This window comes from Schistocerca gregaria, chromosome 8 (assembly GCF_023897955.1).
Source record: "Schistocerca gregaria isolate iqSchGreg1 chromosome 8, iqSchGreg1.2, whole genome shotgun sequence".
Taxonomy (NCBI): domain Eukaryota; kingdom Metazoa; phylum Arthropoda; class Insecta; order Orthoptera; family Acrididae; genus Schistocerca; species Schistocerca gregaria.
This window is the reverse complement of record NC_064927.1, coordinates 253,499,054-253,521,593: the sequence shown is the minus strand read 5'-3', so window position 1 is coordinate 253,521,593 and position 22,540 is coordinate 253,499,054. Positions and strand designations below refer to the sequence as shown.

At 42.6% G+C, this 22,540-nt stretch overlaps 1 protein-coding gene across 11 annotated transcripts in view; it reads right to left on the bottom strand.

Annotated features, from left to right (window-relative positions):
• Window positions 1-22,540, bottom strand: part of LOC126284608 (rabphilin-3A-like) — a 971,947-nt gene that overhangs the window by 217,535 nt on the left and 731,872 nt on the right. For all 11 annotated transcript variants that reach the window (XM_049983667.1, XM_049983659.1, XM_049983658.1 and 8 more), the window contains exon 6: window positions 16,653-16,782. In XM_049983667.1, coding sequence (XP_049839624.1) covers window positions 16,653-16,782 — 130 coding nt within the window. The remainder of the gene's footprint in view (window positions 1-16,652; window positions 16,783-22,540) is intronic.

The following is a 22,540-nucleotide window of genomic DNA, read 5'->3' as shown; positions in this document are numbered from 1 at the left end:
GACTGGTGGAGTAGGCAATGGGGGCCCTGGAACATCGCGAGTACCTCGGGGCGGTTTTCCTTGATGTTTCTAGGGCCTTCGATAGCGTGTGGCACGACGGCCTCCTGTACAAGCTGCTGGTACAGGGGGTTCCTGTGTCGCACGTCCGCCTTCTCCAGTCGTACCTGCGCGGGCGCACCTTCCATGTGCGCGCTGACGGTGGCGTGTCAACGGCGCGCCACATCCGAGCAGGAGTACCGCAGGGGTCCGTGCTTGGCCCACTGCTGTACTCTCTGTACACCGCCGACGTGCCAAAGACGACGCCGAGGGTGCACCTGGCGCTCTACGCGGACGACACCGCCATCTACACTCGCAGCAAGGACGCGCAGCTAATGCGCCGCCGGCTGCAGCTCTCCTGCAACGAGATTGGAGCCTGGGCCACCAAATGGCGGCTCAAGTTCAACGCCGGGAAAAGCCAGGCGGTGATATTCACGCGCCGCCGCATTCCCGACGCGCTGCTGCAAGTGCGGATCATGGGAGGCCCCATCCCGTGGTCGCGCACAGGAAAATACCTCGGCGTCACCCTCGATCGACGCCTGACGTGGGGTCCACACATCCGGGAGCTGAGGGGCCGAGCGCTCGGCAGGTTGCGCCTGCTGTACCCGCTCCTCAACCCAACGACGACACTGCCCCCCCACTGCGGCCTCTCGCTGTACCTAGCACTCATCAGGCCAGTGCTAGAGTACGCGGCCGTGGTGTGGGGAAACGCGGCAGAAATGCACATCCAGACGCTGCAGCGTGTGCAGAATAAAGCCCTTCGGCTGGCTCTACACCTGCCGAGGGACTACGGCACACGCAGGCTGCACGACGCCGCTGGAGTCCAGATGTTGGAGCGCCGCTTCCGCGCGCTCGCTACACCATTTTATGAGTTGACGAGGACCTCCGAAAACCCGCTGGTCAGGGGGCTGGGAAACCAACCCCACTGGCGCCCAGCGACCAGATGGCCAGACCTGCTGCTGGAGTAATCCAAGCAGCAAGAGAAGAAAAATTACGAAGCGTGAAGACGTGAAGACGAACAAAACGTGAGGACCACAACGACAAATTGCGATCTCTGACGCAGGAACAGCAGGCCCTGCTTAACCTGCCCAAAACGTGCAGTGAATGCACGAGATGTCACGCACGACGACGAGGGGACTGTTCAAGCTGGTGAAGGCTCTGTAATGGTGTGGGACGTGTGCAGTTATATGGGCCCTCTGATACGTCTAGAAACGAATCTGACAGATGACACATAAGCATCCTATCTGATCACCTGTATCCATTCATGTCGATTGTGCATTCTGACGGACTTGGGCAACTCCAGCAGGACAATGTGACACCTCTCACGTCCAGAACTGCTTTAGAGTGGCTCCAGAAACACTTTTCTTAGTTTAAACACTTCTGTTGGTCACCAAACTCCCCAGACATGAACATTATTGAGCATATCTGGGATGCCTTTTAACATGCTGTTCAGAAGAGATCTCCACCCCCTCATACTTTTTCGGATTTATGGATAGCTCTGCAGGATTCATGGTGTCAGTTCACTCCAGCACTACCTCAAACATTACTCGAGTCCATGCCACGTCGCGTTGCGGCACTTCTGCGTGCTCCTGAGGGGCCCTACCCAATATAAGGCAGGTGAAGCAGTTTCTTTGGCTATTCAGTGTATGAACGAGAAGGGTCAGCGACTGATGGAACTTCCCACTTCTCTTTCTCTCTACATCACTAACACTTAGTTCCGGAACAGAGTCGTGTACAAAAAAACATGGAAAAAACCAGGCGGTTGACATCAGCTCGACTTCATCATTACCGGAAGATGTGATCTAAGTCATGTCCTTAACTCCCGTGCATATCACTACGGTCACTCAGATACTGATACATGTTCCCTATTAAATTTGTGACGTAAAATAATCTTATGACTAACAAACGTGTACACATGTTTTAGTCTGTTGTGCTGGATATACAGAGACGTTTGGTTTAATGCTACTAACAAATAAGTAGACATGTTGTAGTCTATTGTGCTGGATGTACACATAGATTTAATTTAACGCTAATACTTCTATCATTTTTAAGTTTAAGTGGTATTATGATTACCTGACACTTGTAAACTTGATTTGTACATCCATATACACTCCTGGAAATTGAAATAAGAACACCGTGAATTCATTGTCCCAGGAAGGGGAAACTTCATTGACACATTCCTGGGGTCAGTTACATCACATGATCACACTGACAGAACCACAGGCACATAGACACAGGCAACAGAGCATGCACAATGTCGGCACTAGTACAGTGTATATCCACCTTTCGCAGCAATGCAGGCTGCTATTCTCCCATGGAGACGATCGTAGAGATGCTGGATGTAGTCCTGTGGAACGGCTTGCCATGCCATTTCCACCTGGCGCCTCAGTTGGACCAGCGTTCGTGCTGGACGTGCAGACCGCGTGAGACGACGCTTCATCCAGTCCCAAACATGCTCAATGGGGGACAGATCCGGAGGTCTTGCTGGCCAGGGTAGTTGACTTACACCTTCTAGAGCACGTTGGGTGGCACGGGATACATGCGGACGTGCATTGTCCTGTTGGAACAGCAAGTTCCCTTGCCGGTCTAGGAATGGTAGAACGATGGGTTCGATGACGGTTTGGATGTACCGTGCACTATTCAGTGTCCCCTCGACGATCACCAGAGGTGTACGGCCAGTGTAGGAGATCGCTCCCCACACCATGATGCCGGGTGTTGGCCCTGTGTGCCTCGGTCGTATGCAGTCCTGATTGTGGCGCTCACCTGCACGGCGCCAAACACGCATGCGACTATCATTGGCACCAAGGCAGAAGCGACTCTCATCGCTGAAGACGACACGTCTCCATTCGTCCCTCCATTCACGCCTGTCGCGACACCACTGGAGGCGGGCTGCACGATGTTGGGGCGTGAGCGGAATACGGCCTAACGGTGTGCGGGACCGTAGCCCAGCTTCATGGAGACGGTTGCGAATGGTCCTCGCCGATACCCCAGGAGCAACAGTGTCCCTAATTTGCTGGGAAGTGGCGGTGCGGCCCCCTACGGCACTGCGTAGGATCCTACGGTCTTGGCGTGCATCCGTGCGTCGCTGCGGTCCGGTCCCAGGTCGACGGGCACGTGCACCTTCCGCCGACCACTGGCGACAACATCGATGTACTGTGGAGACCTCACGCCCCACGTGTTGAGCAATTCGGCGGTACGTCCACCCGGCCTCCCGCATGCCCACTATACGCCCTCGCTCAAAGTCCGTCAACTGCAGATACGGTTCACGTCCACGCTGTCGCGGCATGCTACCAGTGTTAAAGACTGCGATGGAGCTCCGTATGCCACGGCAAACTGGCTGACACTGACGGCGGCGGTGCACAAATGCTGCGCAGCTAGCGCCATTCGACGGCCAACACCGCGGTTCCTGGTGTGTCCGCTGTGCCGTGCGTGTGATCATTGCTTGTACAGTTCTCTCGCAGTGTCCGGAGCAAGTATGGTGGGTCTGAAACACCGGTGTCAATGTGTTCTTTTTTCCATTTCCAGGAGTGTATTACTTCATGTATACAAGTGTACAACATGTATGTTATGCAGGGGCCTGAAGATGGTAAAATGCATTGCCAAAACTGGTTACGTTGGAAATAAAATAAAATAACCTAAAGTATATGGCTGTTGGTAAAGTTTATTGAACTGAAAAGAACAGTGAGGAATTTTCCGCTACCGAAATGCCGCAAGCAGCAAAAATGTCATTTCAGTTTCTGCCATTTCTGTCGCCGTTTCTGCCTGGATTTTATTTATTTTTTCCATTGTTAATGAAATTATTAAAGAAAGATATCATTTGGAAGTGGGATAAGGAACACCAAGACATGTTCGGATTGGTTAAAAAAACAGCTATATGAAGTGGCAATACTGCACCACCCTGATGTAAATAAAAAATGTTACTTCGGAAGCGGTACAAGAGATTATGCTATTAGCGCAGAATTATATCAGGATCACGAAACTGCTTTCACGAGCCATGCCCTCACCAATTATTAAAGAAAATGTACTGTTACAGGAAAAGAAGCACTGGATATCATGTGGAGTCTTCAGAGTTTCGGTTTTGCTTGTTTGGATGACACACAGTAGTAGTGACATATCATAAAGCGTTGGCATTCTTATTTATACAGTAATACAAATGGTTCAAATGGCTCCAAGCACTATGGGACTTAACATCTGAGGTCATCAGTCCACTAGACTTAGAACTACTTAAACCTAACTAACCTAAGGACATCACACACATGCATGCCCGAGGCAGGATTCGAACTTGCGACCGTGGCAGCTGTGCGGTTCCGGACTGAACCGCCTAGAACCGCTCGGCCACCGCGGCCGGTTACAGTAATACGAGGAAACCAAAACATAGTGCCGGATGCGCTGTCAAAGTTATCTGAAGAACACGAATCTGTTAATGAAGCAGATCTCCAGCAAACATACGAGAGGATCCACGTAATAAGAGGCGTGGAAGGTGCACGTTCCATACGAAAATGCTCAGGACGCTGACGAAACACTTAAAATGGTGAAGGACTACTATGATGACCCGGATGCTGTAGGTGGCAATAAAATACGTCAGCATTGTTTTAAACCGGATGGAATTTTATACCGACGGCAAAATGTTAACTCAGATCAACGGACGTTGTGCTTACATACAAAAAGTGCACACGATTTAATAAAAAAATACGTTTATGAGCTATGCTCATTTTGGACCACGTAAGTGCATGTCGAAGATACAGGAAAAAATTATTTTCGACAATAAGTCTAGGAAAATCCGTTCAATACTGAAGTCTTGCGAATAGTGTCAAGAAACTAAAGCATCTACTGTGCAGCATAAAGGGTTTATGCACAGTATAACACCTCAGAGACCTGGAGAAATCTCGGTCCTTGACCTATGCCTCGATCTAAAGAACATACCACTATAATTTTAGTTTTTATGGACACTTTTTCAAAGTTTATACGCCTTTACCTCTTGAGAAAAGGTAACAGCAAGATTATAATCAAGAAACTGAAAGAAGAATACTTCATGAATACAGATAAACCAGATTGCATTCTGAATGATAACGGTCCACTATTCTGGTCACATACGTGGAAAGATTTTAGTCGTGATCAGGGGGTTAGACATGTTGGTATATCAGCTTATAGGCCCGCTTCCAAACCCTGCTAACTGCACTATGTGGGTGTCAGGACCTTTCTTCCACGCCTATTGCGGGAAGAAACACACTAAATGGATTGATCAACTAACTATTATTGAAATTATGATGAAGAGCTTAGCTCGTGATTCTAAGGGATTACCACATGTACTAGTGTGTTTGACAAGAAGCAAGACAGCAGTTTCATGAATTCATTAAGTTTTCACAAGAACATGACGTCATGCAAGAAGACCATTTGAGACAGTGAAGAAGCGAGCAGAAGAAAGGAAGTTAGCACATGGCAGTAACATTAGAGCTATCACCTCTAAAGTCGGCGACAGTACTTATCCGAATGGCATAAGATCAACAAATATCAACGATGAAACAAAGTTTCATCACTATCACCAAGGGCCATTTAGGATCAAAAAGCTAGTATGTTCGAATTCAGTGGAAGTAGAAAGTCATAGTCTTCAACAAGTCCAAAACATCAAAATGGAGCACCACTGAGAAACAATGCAAAGATATAATTTCGTGAACTATATTATTGTGCATACAAATGACAGTACAGTGAATTACAGAAATTGACGATTTTCAGTAGCTAATTTGAGCTATGGTTAATAAGGTGGTTAGCTACAGTGGCCGGCCGCGGTGATCAAGCGGTTCAGGCGCTCAGTCCGGAACCGCGCGACTGCTACGGTCGCAGGTTCGAATCCTGCCTCGGGCATGGATGTGTGTGATGTCCTTAGGTCAGTTAGGTTTAAGTAGTTCTAAGTTCTAGGGGACTGATGACCACAGATGTTAAGTCCCATAGTGCTCAGAGCCAGCTACAGTGAGTTAGGGTTAGGCAAATACTAACGTCACGTGTATTTATAAACTTTGTTGTGCTATACTGAAGAACGCTGCAGCAGACGATGTTTGTGTCACATGATGCAAGTGTTTTGTCAGTAGAGGCTGCTGAGAAGGTCAGCGGATGCGCGCGCAGCTTCTGTGTTATTGCAGTATTGCCATAAGAACGTTTTTGTGTTCACCTGTTGGTGGGCCGTACGGATCCGCACGCACCCCGGTTATAGCTGCTCGAGAGCTGTTTTAAGTTGGCTAGTTTTGCTGAGAAAGCAGGCTGCCTGTAAGGTGTGCCGATGCGAGCACAGTCTTCATTTGACGTGTCTACTAGTGCAGTCCAGGCGTAACGTTAGCACACTGTGTGAAAGGGAGGCACTTATCAGTGAATGGAACGATAGGATGCCGACATTGCCGTTCATTTGTTTACTTGCTCGTCGGTCGCAAGCACAGTGTTTTGGCAAACATGGACGTAAATTCGTCGTTCCAGTTGCTGTAACGGTCTTCAAGCACCTGCGGCGTCGATACCACAACCCTCGTTCGATACGACATATTTGCGTGTAATTTTCACCACATCATGTAGTGAAGTCTCTAAAGTAGAGTACCAGTGTATGTGTTTAGTGTGATTACTTGTCCCCGGCAGTGCAGATGCCAGAGCCTTAGTGCAATTGTATGTGATCTACTCAGTATATACTGAGGGGCCAAAGGCAGAGCACACAGTGAAGTGATTATCAGCAATTACGCACAATTCAACGACATTATATTCTCAAATATATTTGAGGCAGCGACAGTGTATTCTAAAAGATATTTTGATATAAATATTGGATACCAATAACAAGGTATGTCATGTTGTCAGTACTATGGTAACAGTAATTGTGCCAAAGTAAATCATTGATCTGACCACATCCTTAGTAAACTAGGGGTGATTTTAAATAGGTAGCAAAATCATAACCATTTCCATTTATGTCCTGTTCGTTTGTATAGTGGTAAACTGAGATTTCCTCTTTTTATGTCACTGAATTTTAATGATTTACCGAAATTATGACTTTGCTTATGAGAACCAATGATTTTTCATGGTTAAATTATGAGACCGATTGCAATGCTTTACTAGGGAAAGTGAAGTCAAATGTGTAGGCCATTTCAGGGATATTGTTTCGTTTACATCCCATTCAGCCATCAGATCAGATCGGCAAATTCTATATGGACTCTAATCAAACATTCAGTAAACTCAGAATATTCTTGTCGTGATTTACTGATTTTTTTATATCTTCGAGTTCATGCATCTACAGTGTATTGTGTGTACTTATTGCTATATAAATATGGTAACATTTCCTTCCTATATGCTTTATTTTGGCTTTAATATTAAAACTGAATGTTCCCATTTACTCTGTAAATATTTAAATCTTGTTTTGGTGGTAATATGTAAGGGTAAAATACGATCTTTGGATCGTTTATGCCCAGGTAACAGGGAATACAATTTTGATTGTTGTGGAGCGACTGAGCTTGGAGGCCGTAGCATTCAGGTAGAGCTGATAGTCGCTCACTGGAAGCAGTACCATACAAGCGGAGCTGATAGTCAGTCATGCATACGGTTACTGTGTACTGGCAATCAGTTTGTTTGAACTGTTCTTCAATTATGTCTGTTAACACTAATACTCATGTGTTTAACGAAATCGATGTTTCATAGTAAAATCTGTGAATTGTTAATTTCAATAGTTTATTGCCCAGCATTATTTACAATAATGAGTGAAGTTATCAGTAGGAAAGCAACATTTCCAATCTAAATCAGTTAAAATGTAGGCCACCCATTTACAAAAGAAGAGTGTATTTTGTGAACAGATGCAGGGAACAGTCTTGCAAGGAGCATATTCGCCTCTTTTGTGCTCTGATATCAGCATTTTTAGGCTGGTAAAAAATATTTAAATTTTTATCATCTTGATCTGTACCAGAGGTAAACGTGACCAGTTTGCACGACAATAATAAATTTGTTCATCTGGATTCTGATTCGAAATACGAAGTTTGTTTGGTGACTGATCAATTTTAAATAATAATAAATTTGTTCATCTGGATTCTGATTCGAAATAAGAAGTTTGTTTAGTGACTGATCAATTTTAAAAAGACAAAGAAGTGTGGTACAGATATGTAACCTGTTCATATTGGAACCATTCAGAGTGCGGCGGATCGGACAATCTATATTTTGATTGAAGTTATTCAACAGTGGACTAAATGCTTTACTTCTATAGTCCATACTGACATTTGATTAAGGCCAAGGTGAAAAAGTTAGCATGCTAAAACAAAATTAAGTGGTACAAAAAGCTGAAAATTAAATATCTTGCAGTCTGTTATATATCCTAGACTGATGTGTCACTTTTACTACTATTTACGGGTAAAACAGCACAATTCAATAGTTAGGTTTCATCTGGTATCATGTAAAAATTAGTCATCCTAAGATCAACTTGAATTATAGACACATGAATAAAAGTTTAGGGACAAATTTCATAATTTTAAGAATACATATTTATGATTTTAAGCTCTTCTGACATATGATGATTTCGAGATGTTCTATGGTATTCAATTGGTTATAGCACCTCCATTCTTGTCACAGATGGCGCTACGGTCGCAGGTTCGAATCCTGCCTTGGGCATGGATATGTGTGATGTCCTTAGGTTACTTAGGTTTAAGTAGTTCTAAGTTCTAGGGGACTGATGACTTCAGATGTTAAGTCCCATAGTGCTCAGAACCATTTGAATCATCTCTCACAGATTGTCCGACTGGGATCAATCGACTGCCGTGTCATCCACAGCAAATGGCGTCATATGGATACAGTACAGAAGGGTGGAAGTCAGCACGCCGCTCACCTGGCCATTATCAGTTTAGCACACCAGATACCACTACTACCTAGTCAACTGGCTCCTCAAATGGTATCACAAGAACCCTGCAGCTCGTTCCAGTCCATTTACCAATGAAAAATCCTTGGCAGTGCTGGGAATCGAAAACAGATTCTCCATATGACAGTCAGGCAGGCTGAGAACACAGCTACAATGACAGACTGTTTAACTGATTGACTTGTGTCCTGATCATGTACTTCCTCTTCACTGTGTCAGCAAAGCCAGGCGTGAGTACAGTGGGAGGTAAGAAGTAAATAAGATGATGCACAAAAGAAGACAAAACGTGGTCCACTTGATTGGACCTCTGTTGCTGAACAGACAATGCAGGATTCACATACATATGTGAAATGCAACACATTCATTCCCCAGGTGGGAGTAGCACAAGAAAGTATTATATCCCCGCTACTCTATGCCCTGTACATGACAGCAAGCCCAACAACCAACAGACGAACAGAAAGTGTTCAGCTCCTTGCGGAAGACACCCTACTTTTATTCAGAATTCTCCACAATGACTATACAATGACAAACAAACGACTACCTCGACATGTTATAGACATGGAGATTTAAGCCAAATACAACGAAGAAATAAGTTGTCCTATTCAGTCACAGAAACATAAGTGAAAAATATACAGCGGCAAATGGACAACATTACACTCACTCTTTGGGATATTCCTCACACTCTGACTGATTCTGCCAAGTACTAAGCAGTAGACTTCGACAAATACCTCAACTTTAAAACCCCCACGAAACATGTAACTGACAGGACTAGAAAACAACAATCACTAATACAACTAATTCAAGGACGTTTCGATGCCTGTACCAAAGCAACAGCCGTTCATACATACAAAGACGTTCATCAGACTGACCATGAAGTATGCTTCTGCATCACTAGTGGGACTATCATGACCAACAATCAAGAAACTCTTCACATCAGTACGACGGCTAATCAATCAGAAGCATACACTTCCTTGACTTTAAACCTCCTCCTGCACTGTCCATCGAACAGCAGGGATAGCCCACATCCAAACCTGCCTAGCGCTGTTTCGGAAAGACTATGTACATGGTGGAAATAATTCCGAAGAATCAAAGAGAAATGCAAAACCTCACTTCACCCCTTCCCCCCAGAGGCAAAATCCAAAACGTCTGAGATCTACACCCAGATCTCATGGGTGAAGAAACCATAATACTTACATAAGAACACATACCAGCCTGATTCCATCTCCTTCAACAAGCTAACCCAGATGAAGGTGAGACTCGGACATAGATAATGACGACAACCAAAAAAAGTAAGGCAAGCAACGTCGTTATTCCTTCAAATATTCAAAATTGTAAATAATGTGGAATGACAAACCAAACTGGACTTCACTCCCTCCCAATTTCACACAAATATCAAAGTCGTTCACACCACTCTCCTATCCTCTTATAAACTTAATAGCTTAGCGCCCACAGTTTTGCTCACATAGATTGTATGCCCTGCAAAGATTTTTTTTGTTTTTCTTTAATCGAATATCTGTGTTCTTCACAAAATGCCACACCTAAATTTTCCAAGCTAATTAAGGTCATAGAAGCATGGTCTTTGCCAAATGCGATTTTGGCAGCAGGCTTTTCCTTAATCATGCCGTTTGCATTCTTGTGCTCGTATTTCCATAGAAACTTCATTCCCTAAGACATATTTCTTTATGTTTAGCTGAGAAGTGAAATATCAGTTTTCATAAACTTACCTTCACAAATTTTTTAATGTAATGAAATATATTCTTAGAAATTTTCATCTCCTCCTTAGAGGTTGAACTTACGAAAATGCTGGAACACATACTCTTTTATTTATGATTGAGAAACCAAATATTCGTATTTCTAATTGCCTAAATAGCGACATGTTTTCAAAAAGCCTTTCCTCCCTTATGTCTCCCCCTTAGAAGTGTAATTTCGAATAATCCCCTCTCAGGCGATGCCTACATTTCAATTTTCTATCATTACCAGTTTGAGTTATGTAATGATGAGTCAGTGAATCAGTATGGTCCTATTCCATCCATTTAGGGGTAGAATTTCCCAAAACATTCAAACGCGTATTTTTCCATTTCTAACGGAGAAACCTGATACCACCTGTCGTAAATGTAGCTTTCACAATGGAATACTTTCATAAAACATCCCGCCCCCATTTCACCCCCCCCCCCCCCATTAGGGGTTGAGTATTTTAATTTAGTTATTTGTAAGAGAGAAACCAAATACAAATTTTCCTAGATTTATCTTACAAAATTCTTGCATAAAGAAATATTTCCATAAAAACATTTATTTCCCATTTCACTCCCATTGTGGTTCAATTATCAAAAAACAGTGAAACACATATTTTTTATTTCTAACCAAGAAGTCAAAATCACGTTTTCTTAGATTTAGCTTTAAAAACGCTTTCATAATGAATCATTTAATGAAATACCCCTTGTTGATTGAATTCCCTAAACCACTGAAACAAGGATTTTTTAAATTTCAAACCGAAAAGTCGAACACCAGTTTCTTAGATCCAGCTTTTAAAATACGTTATAACTTCTTTAATAATGATTTGTTTTCAATAAAACTTTAACTCTCTATTTCACTCTCATAGTGGTTAAACCATATACCTATTTTCGTAGGTCTAGATTCAAAATTGCCATAATAGCAATATGTTTTCAAAAAACATTTCATCCCCTATTTCACCCCTTTATGGTTGGAATTTCAAAACATTCCAAATTAAACAATGCCTACAGTGTAAGGTACTACCCTCTGCAACTTTCCAGTTTCCCTCCTCAGTGGTATGGGGTGGGCTATGATGAGTCATCAAATGAGTCCGTCAGTTGGGACGTTCATACAGGGTGAGTCACCATGAACCGTTATACAAATCGAAGCGCTGTTTTCGGAAAATGTTAGAGAGTCGAGGGGCACATGTTTTTTGGTTGGTCAATGTTTTTAGCAATGTTGAAGCAAGTACAATTTTTCAAATGGAATCGTATACTTTTTATAACTGCATTCGTTAGCACTTGAGAGGACAATTACAGTTATATAGTAATTATTCATGTCAACGTTGAAACCTGGCTTAAAAAAATTCGAGGAATGTCCTAGAATGTGAGATCACAGTGAGGTGGAAACACTGTCAAGTAGGCGTCTCGGACCAGGTTGCATACTTGTATACCATAAGGTACATCTGCGATACCAGAATAAAACTTTATTTCTCCTTGAACCAACTTACGACCTAGATGCACGTTCTCCTACGACGAATCTAGTGTATCACAAAGGACTTATGAGAACTATTTCATGTTTGGGTATCATCCCAGATTTACTTCAGCTGTTCATTCTTTAAAAAAATGAAAATGTGTTATATTCTGCAAGAAAAAAGGCTACTGTATTATATATCTAAATGTTAGACAAAAAAATTTACCTGTCTTTCCCCGTACCTGCTTGTGTGCTTCTTAGAGGTAAAATACGTGCTGTCGGACAACTGTTTCTACCTACACTGCTTTAAATTAATCTCATGGGAAGCATTCGTTGAACTAAATATTTTTCTAAAAATACTTTGTTGAACACCTGTACACTATAAAATGAATATTATTCTTAATAGTCATGTTGAAAGTAAGTGCGTAATAACAGTGTTACCAGCTACTTGCAATACATGCTGTCGAATTACTTAACATTGCAGTACAATTCCGTAGAGATGTAAATGAAATAAACAATTTATCAACAATGATATGGTTATTACCCAAATCACATAACATTATATTTTTGTTCCAAAAAATAACTTTATCCTTTGTTTAAACATGTGTTCAGACTGTTGACCATGGACTGAAGCGCATATTAGCAATCGCCGTTCGAAAGAAAGGTAAACAGATGTAATTACTGTGGATAGAACATGCATTGGCGATTCGACGAGACATATTGTCTGGCACCGTTTCGGCTTCGCCATAGACTGCATCTTTGAGTGTTCCCTAAAGAAAGAAATAAAGAGGAGTCAAATCTGTGCACCTATCAGGTCATTTGTCAACACAATTTCTTCGTATCCAACGTCCAGGAAAGTTCCAATTCGGTATTCGCATTGCAAACGTGACGAGTGAGCTGGACAACCATTGTGTTATAGCCACATCCACTGTCGAATATCCTCCAGTGGTACCTCTTCTAGAAGAAGTAGCAGAATGTTCGTCAGGAAGTTTGGGTACGAATGTCCATTTAGAACGTCTGAGATGAAGTAAGGTCCCATAATGTAATTCCCATAATGTAATTTCCTATGATTCCATGCCATATGTTTACCGTTCATGGCCTTTGATGATGCATCTGACGAAACCGGTGTGTATTTTCGGCTGCCCATTGGTGCATATTATGCAAATTTACACTAGCGTGGTTAGTAAACGTTGTTTCGTCGGTAAAGAGCACATGTTAGAAAAAAAGTAGGGTCGTGTCCCAGGTGCTGAAGGGCAGACAGACAAAATTCTGTACGACGTTCGAAATCACGGTCGTCGAGTGTCCGATGTAGTGACTGACGACAGGAATGGAAATTCTGTCGATGCAGGATGTGAATGACACTCGTCTGGCTGATTCCACATTCATTGGAAATATGTATCGTTCCACTGTGCGGATGCATTAATGTCGTAGCCAGAACAGCTTCTTCGTGTTCTCTGTCAGTTGCATTCCTCCTCTTTTTGACTTTCAAGTGACAAGTCGACACTAGCATCTTAATAATTCGTGCAATTGCGTGGCCCGTCGGACACTGGCGATCCAGACCGATAGCCTTATATCACTGCACTGTTTTTACGGCATCTCTATTATATTTGCCATACAAAAGTAGCATATTTAACTTCTCCTCATTGGTGTACGTGTCTGCATGCAAAGAATGTTGCAGAAATGAATGGACCTCAGCGCAGACAAGTACACAAGCAAATAACACAGCGTAGTATGAGAGCTCTGCTTGCCCGTGTTTGTACAGCTAAAAGCCGACTGCGGCCACCATGCCCTCAAATTCTAGGACGTTTCTAGAACTTTTTAACCATAGGTTTCAACGTCAACATTAACAAACGCTGCGTCAATGTAACTGTCTTCTCAATAGCTATCGAATGCAGTTATAAAAACCATATGGTTTATACACACACACACACACACACACACATACACACACACACACACACACACACACACACACACAAATATATATATATATATATATATATATATATATATGTGTGTGTGTGTGTGTGTGTGTTTCTTTTTCTTAAGTTGTCACTATTCATTTATCACCTCTATGACTAACCGAAACACTTACCTATCTGAATCCGCTATACATTGTCTCACTGCATTGGTTCATTGCCTCATCTTGTTGTTTCACCGTATCATTCATCTCCTGATTCCACAAGCATTAGTTACAGCTTTATTCCAGGAAAAATCTTACAATGTTGTGAAATTCAACAAAAATCAATATATTTTGTTTATAATATAATAATTAGACTAGTTAAGAAGTTTAGCTTGTCAAAAGTATGTAAAATAAAAAGTCAACCTCACTATACGGACATAAAATCAACAGGAAAAGTCTTACCAAAATTCCAGTATGGAAAAATCTGACAAGTCACTCACTTCACTTACTTAGGAGGAACCATTCAGTCCATAGGACTGAACACGATCTTCAATAAAGAAGGAACATTAAAACTGCAAAAGGGGTACAAACTGATATGGAATTACTACGACAAAACAGCAATATACCGTAATGCAAAAGTAAACTGTGACATGGCAATGCGGCTGTATTACCAGAAGCCTTGTCAGCTCCGGAAACCACCGGAGTTAGAGAGATCACAAAAATTAATGACATAGAGAAAGAAGAACGAAAAATTCTTAGAAGAGTGTACTGCACTGTTCTCCGAGATGGAACTTGGGTCAGGCGACCTGCAAAGGAATTCTGCGAACACAGAGGCAACGTCACAGATAAATTTACGATAAGATCCCACAATTCTATGGACACGTATGTAGGATGGATCGAAACATATACTAAGAAAATTTTTAACATTGTGAATGCAATCATTTTTTAAGACGATTTGTGTGAAAGAAACACAACAAGACCTGTGATGATTGTAAATTTCAGATGAATAAATTGAGGACAGAAATCAGTTAAGAAGTAAAATCAAAAACAATAAACTTGAACAATGGAAAGAAATTTATACTGAAGCCAGATCGCTAAATGTTATTTATTTCACGATGACGTGCTTCGACAGAAGCTTGGTGTCACCTTCTGAACTCCAAGGTAAGATACGATAAATGGCATTAAAAGGCGAAAAGGCGATTTTATAATACTGTAAAAGAACAGTTTTCCAAAAGTTGGCCGCGCAGGGTAGTCTTGCGGTCCCAGGCGCTTTGTCACAGTTTGCTCGGCTGTCCCCGTCGGAGGTTCGAGTCCTCCCTCGGGCATAGGTACGTGTGTTGTCCTTAGCGTAAGTTAGTTTAAGTTAGATTAAGTAGAGTGTAAGCTTAGGGGCCGATGACCTCAGTAGTTTGGTCCCACAGTACTTACCACAAATATCCAAATTTCCAAAAGTGGGTAGTACATAAAAAAAACAAATCGCATTGTTTTGGAAATTTGAAGTACATGGATATGAATTACATAGCGAAAACAATCCCACACAAAATACAACGTAAACATGTTGGTTTGTCAGCAACAAGAAGATGAAAATATAAAGTATACATGGAGCCAATGCATTCACTAAAGTGAAATAGCTGTAAAATATCAAATAGTAAACAGACAATATGAAGGTTGGCTTCAACAGAAATTTCCTTCCATTAAATTGACAGACCGCTCCCATTATACGGCCATGTGTAACCCATAAAAACTTGAACAAGTCTCAACGAAAGAAACTACACGGCGCTGAACACCTGCAAGCTCCGATAACAAGGAGAAAAGTGGACAGGCGAAAGAAAATAAAAACCCAGAGGAATAATAAAGAGATTATGGAAAGAAAAAGAAGTGGAGCTGTAACTGTCTCAGATTCACACGCTCTTCTAAAGGAGAATAACTCTTCTGTTATCTACATCATGGATTTTATCAATGATTTCTGGAGTCGTAACATCCACAGAGCATCCAGAACGTTCAGCATCACTTGTCCCCATATGGCCACTCCGAAAATTTGGAAGCCAGTTATAATCTGTTCTGATCGAAGGTACAAAGTCACTGTAATGTTTATCAAGCTTCTCTTTAGTCTTTTGAGGCGTTTTGCCTTTTATAAAGTAATGTTTATTCACCACACAAAATTCTTTTTCGTCTATTTTTTAACAATCACTCGACTTCCTTGATTCACATGAATGCCAAACACAAGGAAATAGACCAACGTAGCTGAAACTTGGTGTCCGTTCTTTCCAAAGATGCTACTAACTAAACATGACTTCGATACGCGCTGGTGGTGCCATCTCTCGGACTTTTCACGGACCTTTCAAACGCCCCTCGTAATAACAATAAAAGTCAATTTGCCCCAAGGCCCCGAAAACGCTGACGTTCTCAGAGGCCGACCCAATTGCTTCTGAGCTGACAATAAAAAAAAAATGACGAATCAACCAACAATACCGTTTACAGATGGCACCAAGTCAGCTTGCCGAAATATTGGACCAATTGGACATTGCAACCAGGTGAATACCCGAGAACATTTGAAAATACTGCCTTACGTCTAATAACAGAGTTCCCCCAGTTGCGGCTGACCGGCGCTACGGGCCCCGTACGAATCCGCGCCGGCCCTGCCGGCGCTGCCGCTCGCGGATCGCTCACCTTCTTGCAGTCGTGGCAGATGAGGCTGGGCGACCCCAGCACGCCGAACGTCTCCCCGCAGAGCACGCACTGGCTGGTGCCGTTGCCCAGCGCGTTGCGCTTCATGTTCTCCAGACGCTCCACCAGCCGTCTGCAACACAATAGGTGGCACAACTCGCTGACAATGTGAATAATGTGATGTAAATAGAAGACCAAGCACGAGAGTCTCAGGTTAGGATGGGCGTGAGACAGGGATCTACTATGTCGCCCCTACTGTTTAATATACTGGGTGATTAAAATTAAAGTGCAGTTACCTGCGGAGGCCCAGTGTGGGCTGTAGTTATCGTATGGCAGCGAAGCTTGTCTCTTATACGTTAATACAGAACCTATTTATGCTGGAAAAAGACTAGTTCCAGTTTTGGCCACCAGGTGCTAATCTGGCGCTGTAAGCATCTCGTCGACGTTTTCGGTGCTCATATTTAAAAAGTGTGTAGTCTGCAGTGAATAATAAAACTTTTTCTGTTCAGGTCCCACTTCTAAACTGTTACATGCGGAAACTTTTCTGTACATCTTTCTTGCACTCCCAGAGCCAGATTTGCTCCTGGGGTACAAAATTCGAACTAATTGTTTTCCAGCATAAATTGATTATGTATCAAGTTTCGCTGCTATACGGTAATTACGGCCCACACCGGACCTCAAAGAGTAGCTGCACTTTAACTACAGCCACCCAGTACATCAAAGAAGCAGCGACGGAAACAAATGAAAATGTCAGGATTGGAATTAAAATTCATGGTGAAATGTACTACTGATAACATTCACTGATGTCGTAGCTATCTATGCTGAGTGGAAGTGATGAAGAACTGCAGGTCGTGCTGAACTGAATGAACACTTTAATAAGCACACACTTATTAACTGACAGCAAACCAAAGAAAGACGAAAGTAATGAAGTGTAGTAAAAATCAGATTACGATAAAATTAACAGCAAAACTGGAGGTTACGAAATAGAAGCAATGAAGGAATTCTGCAACCTTAGAAGAAAAAATAAAAAAAAGGTTCAAATGGCTCTGAGCACTATGGGACTTAACTTCTAAGGTCATCAATCCCCTAGAACTTAGAACTACTTACACCTAGCTAATCTAAGTACATCACACACATCCACGCCCGAGGCAGGATTCGAACCTGCGACTGTAGCGGTCGCGCGGTTCCAGACTGTAGCGCCTAGAACCGCTCAGCCACCCCGGCCGGCTGAAAAAATACACTTGAAGGACGTAGCAAGGAGAAGAAAAGCAGACTAGTACAGACAAAGGGAACATTCTTGGACAAAGTAAATCTAATTAATACCGAATACCGGCTTTAGTTTGAGGAAGAAATTTCTCAGAATATACGCTTGGAGCACAACAGTCTGTAGAAGTGAATCATGGGCTATGGCCGGCTGAAGTGGCCGTTCGGTTCTAGGCGCTGCAGTCTGGAACCACGAGACCGCTACGGTCGCAGGTTCGAATCCTGCCTCGGGCATGGATGTGTGTGATGTCCTTAGGTTAGTTAGGTTTAACTAGTTCGAAGTTCTCGGGCACTAACGACCTCAGAAGTTGAGTCCTATAGTGCTCAGAGCCATTTGAACCATGGACTGTGGAGAAACTGGAAAAGACGAGGATCGAATAGTTTGAGATGTGGTGCTACAGATGGATGTTGAAAATTAGGTGAACTGGTAACATTAAGAAAGAGAAGGTCCTGTACAGAATCATTGTGTATAGAAATCATGCAGGAAAAAGGGACAAGATGATAGTACATGTAGTAATGCACGAAGGGGTGAGATTAGTGGTACTTGAGGGACCCACAGAGGGTAAAAATTGCATGTGAAGATAGACACTGGATTACACCCAACAAACAATTAAGGACCTTGGGAAAAATTCCTACCCTGAGAAGGAGAGGTACGAACAGGAGCAGAATTCGTGACAGGCGACAACGAACCAGTCAATAAAGGAAAATTAGAGGAAAAATGAATCGTGTAGTCGCAAATATTTGTGCAGTGCTAGGAGGGACTGTCCTGAACAACACACCGAAAATCCGAACCGGTGGAGTATGTGCGTTAGGGTACAGAGGCTTTTAAAGGCAACTTTTCTCGTTTTTTTTTAAAGTAACATGAAAACCGCGCTTAATATCGAAAAATTTTCCCGATAGAAAATTAATCTACATTAAATTTCCTGCAAAGAGGGGCTTATTCATTTTTTCTGTAGCACTAATATTTTCCGCGTTACAGGGGATGTAAGAATCAGAGGTTATACAATGTTGTTCTAAGGGAATCGTTCATCTCAAAATGAAGCGGATTAAAAAGAAATATTAAATGTGTGTGCCATATCTAAGTACAGTTGGACCATATAAAGTGTTGTGGGGAGTAACAGGGTGGAAAGATGGGGGTGGATATTGGCAGCGTGAGGGAAGGTGGGTCGCCGGATTGTGATCATGCTCTTCCCTCCCTCATAGGTGTGCAAAATGAAGAGCGAGCAGGCAATTGCCCACTCTCTCTACTACACTGGGATATAGTGAGCAGACTCTCCAAAGGGGCAGAGGAAGGCGGCTGTTTGTTTTCCACAAAGTGTGTTGACACAGATATGAGCCGTTAATAATACAAAACGCGAGACGGATTCTACGTTAACTTCTGGAGACTGCTCTACACTGCTACACAGGAAACTGATTAATAGTCATCCTGTGCGCTAGTTGTAGCGCTTTTTCGGGGAAGACAACGTCCTCCACCACGAACACTGATCGCTTTTCAGTTTACGGAGAGACTACCCCGCTCCCCCCCCCCCCCCCCCTCCCCCGCCCCCACAGCATTTCCTGTCCAGTTCTCTTACGTGAGTAGACAAAATAACTACAATGAGTTCGTGTTTATATAGTGGAGCCATTTTCAGTTTATTAAATAAGTACTTGTTTCCAGTTGTTAAGCGAGATATTATGGAAAAAAGCTCAACAACTGGAGCTACCACATTGAAGACACTTTTCTAAGTGTAACATGCTGTCAATACATATTTGGCAATTTTGATTTCATTGTCTCCACTATCAGTGACTTGAATACTTTTCACAGCATGAGGGGTATCAAATACATCAGCCTAGACTCAGCTCTACCAAAATCTGAAGAGGCCCATAGGCTTAAATTATCTCCCTCTGCAACAGAAGTTATTCACCTATATGTCACAGAACTTTAGAAATTTTATCACAAGTCAAGCAATGAATTACAGCAGATTGCCGCTCTAGATTTGAAAATGACCAGTAACATTCCATCAGACAGAAGGTATACTGTGGATCTGCGGTAAGAGCAGCCCACCCTGCAAGTACCAGCAATTCCTGAATGGAAAAGATTCATGCATTCTATCAGTAACACAGTTAATGACAAGACAGATGCAGTAAATCTCTGGCCATTCTTTAATACACTGTGCCGCGTGGAATGGCCGTGAGGTTTGAGGCGCCATGTCACGGACTGCACGGCCCCTCCCGCCGGAGCTTCGAGTCCTCCCTCGGGCATGGGTGTGTGTGTTGTTCTTAGCATAAATTAGTTTAAGTAGTATGTAAGTCTAGGGACCGATGACCCCAGCAGTTTCGTTCCTTAGAAATTCACACACATCTGAACATTTTAATACACCGTCAAGTGACAACAACTCAGTTACACGGCTTTACAATAATCTTTCAACGATAGACAGCTGCACCGTGTCACTTTTACCAGTCCAGTCCCTATCTCAACAACATTACATAGCACACTGACAACATCACACTTACAAATTAAACACACAGGAAGGTATTTTACTTGAAAGCTCACTAACAGATGCAAAAAAGTAGTCATTCAATAAACCGAAAATAGCTCTGCTATAGAAACACTTGCTCAGTGAAGTTACTTGCTGTATTCACATATGAGAACTGAACAGGAAATGCTGGCGAGGTATATTGTGTCTGTAAACTGACAATCGAGAGGCGCTCGTAGAGGAGGAAGACACCTTTCCCAGAAGAACACCACAAAATGACTTAAGAATCGTTTTAACTTGTAGCAGTGTGGAACAGTGTGCAGAGATTTACGTAGATTCTGTCCATACGCGTTAGTTGCGTTAGTATTATTAGTAATTGATACTGCTTCCCATGTAGCGCTAACGAATTTTATCCAAATTAAATAGCCCTTGGGTATTTCTGCACAATGCACGCCACTGATTCATAAGCCACGCTGTGGAATGTCTGTATAATTTTGTTTAACACCCTGTACATGCTTCTTGTGTGGAATGAGATAGAGTGCAGAGTCGCCTATTATCCCTCGCGCTTCTATCCCCCACATCTACTGTTCCATCCTTTTATACCCCGGAACACAAGTTATCCCTCAATACGACTCTACTGCACTTAGGTGTGGTACACACATTTAATATTGGTTATTAACACACTTCACATATGATAAAAAACAACATAGAGTAATCTGCTGTTCTTACATACCCTCCAACGCGGAAACTATTAGTTCTACAGAAAAAATGAATAGAACCTTTTTGTAGGAAATGTAATGTAGTTTAATTTTGTAATGGAAAGCATTTCTTACTAGAAGTCGTGGGTTTGGAATTATCCGAGAAACACATAAAGTGTGACCTGTAACGCCTCCAACCCCAACACTTAAGTCCCACCAGTCTGGTTTTTTACCATGTTGTTCAGCAACCTCTTCCCTAAAACGGTGAAAAAATTTGCTACTACTCGACTTTTCGTTTAATCGATCTTCCTTGGCCTTCGTTGACTGGGCTGGATTGAAAGATGTTGTTATGTGTTTACGGCGCTCAATTGATTAAAGAACAAGAATACAACAAGCCATTGGACATGACCATAGTACGTGCTTTTTAACTTTTTACTTACCGCCGTTTGGTGTATATGCATACACGGCCTCCATGCCTTGTTAAATATGTGCAGTTTCAGGTTTTGCTCAACATCACTGACAGCAACACCTACATCACTTTATACTTGCAGTCGTGATATACTAATAAACTGTGACAGTACTCATGATTCTTACTTTGTAGACGAAACGGAGTACATGATTCCAGTTTTTGTTTTTCTCCTCTCGATTTCGGTTCTTGTGTTATCAATGAGTGTCTCGACAATAAATATGGTGACAGACAACTGGAACATAATGTATCAAAAGAATTGCTTGGGCTCTGTGAGAGGTCGAGATGAGACGGTACTGACTCTTTATCTATTTTACGAAACGTGTATAGGGTTGTGGTGAACGAAAATACGGACGAAACGTGACAAATGCATGCTTGAATATAAAAACAGGCGGCCAGGCCTAAAGGTTAGGATGCTGTTTCTGATCACGAACGACACCTGTGCGAAGTGCTTAATACGTTGCAAGTGTTATTGTAGTCAGAACAGTGTTTTTTATTATTGTGAGAGCATTCTGTCTGAGGTAAGTGAATTAGAAGGTGGGAAAAATTATTGCCGCACATATGATGTGTGCTTTTGTAACCGAAGTAGCCGAAGTTTCATGGGGCACAGAGGCGTAGTGGCGAAGTTTTTTACCGCATACAGGGAAAGCAGGGAAACGTCATCCGCTAAGTCACAACGCGCACAATGTGAGTGGTCGTGACAGACGGCCACTGAAGAGGACTGTCCCGAAAAAAAAGGAGGACGACAGCTGCAAAAGTCACAGCGGAACTGAATATCGCACTTGTGAACACTGTCAGCAGCAAAACAACATGAAGGGACCTCCATTAGCAGAGACTTGCACGACGAGGTGCAATTCCACAACCATTAATCAGTGACGCAAATATTCTAAACAGGAAGAGTTAATGCGGAAACTATAAAACTTGGACTATGTAGCAATAGAAAAAAGTCATTTGGCCGGATGAGTCTTGTTTCACACTGTTTACAACTTCTGGCCGAGTTTACGACTC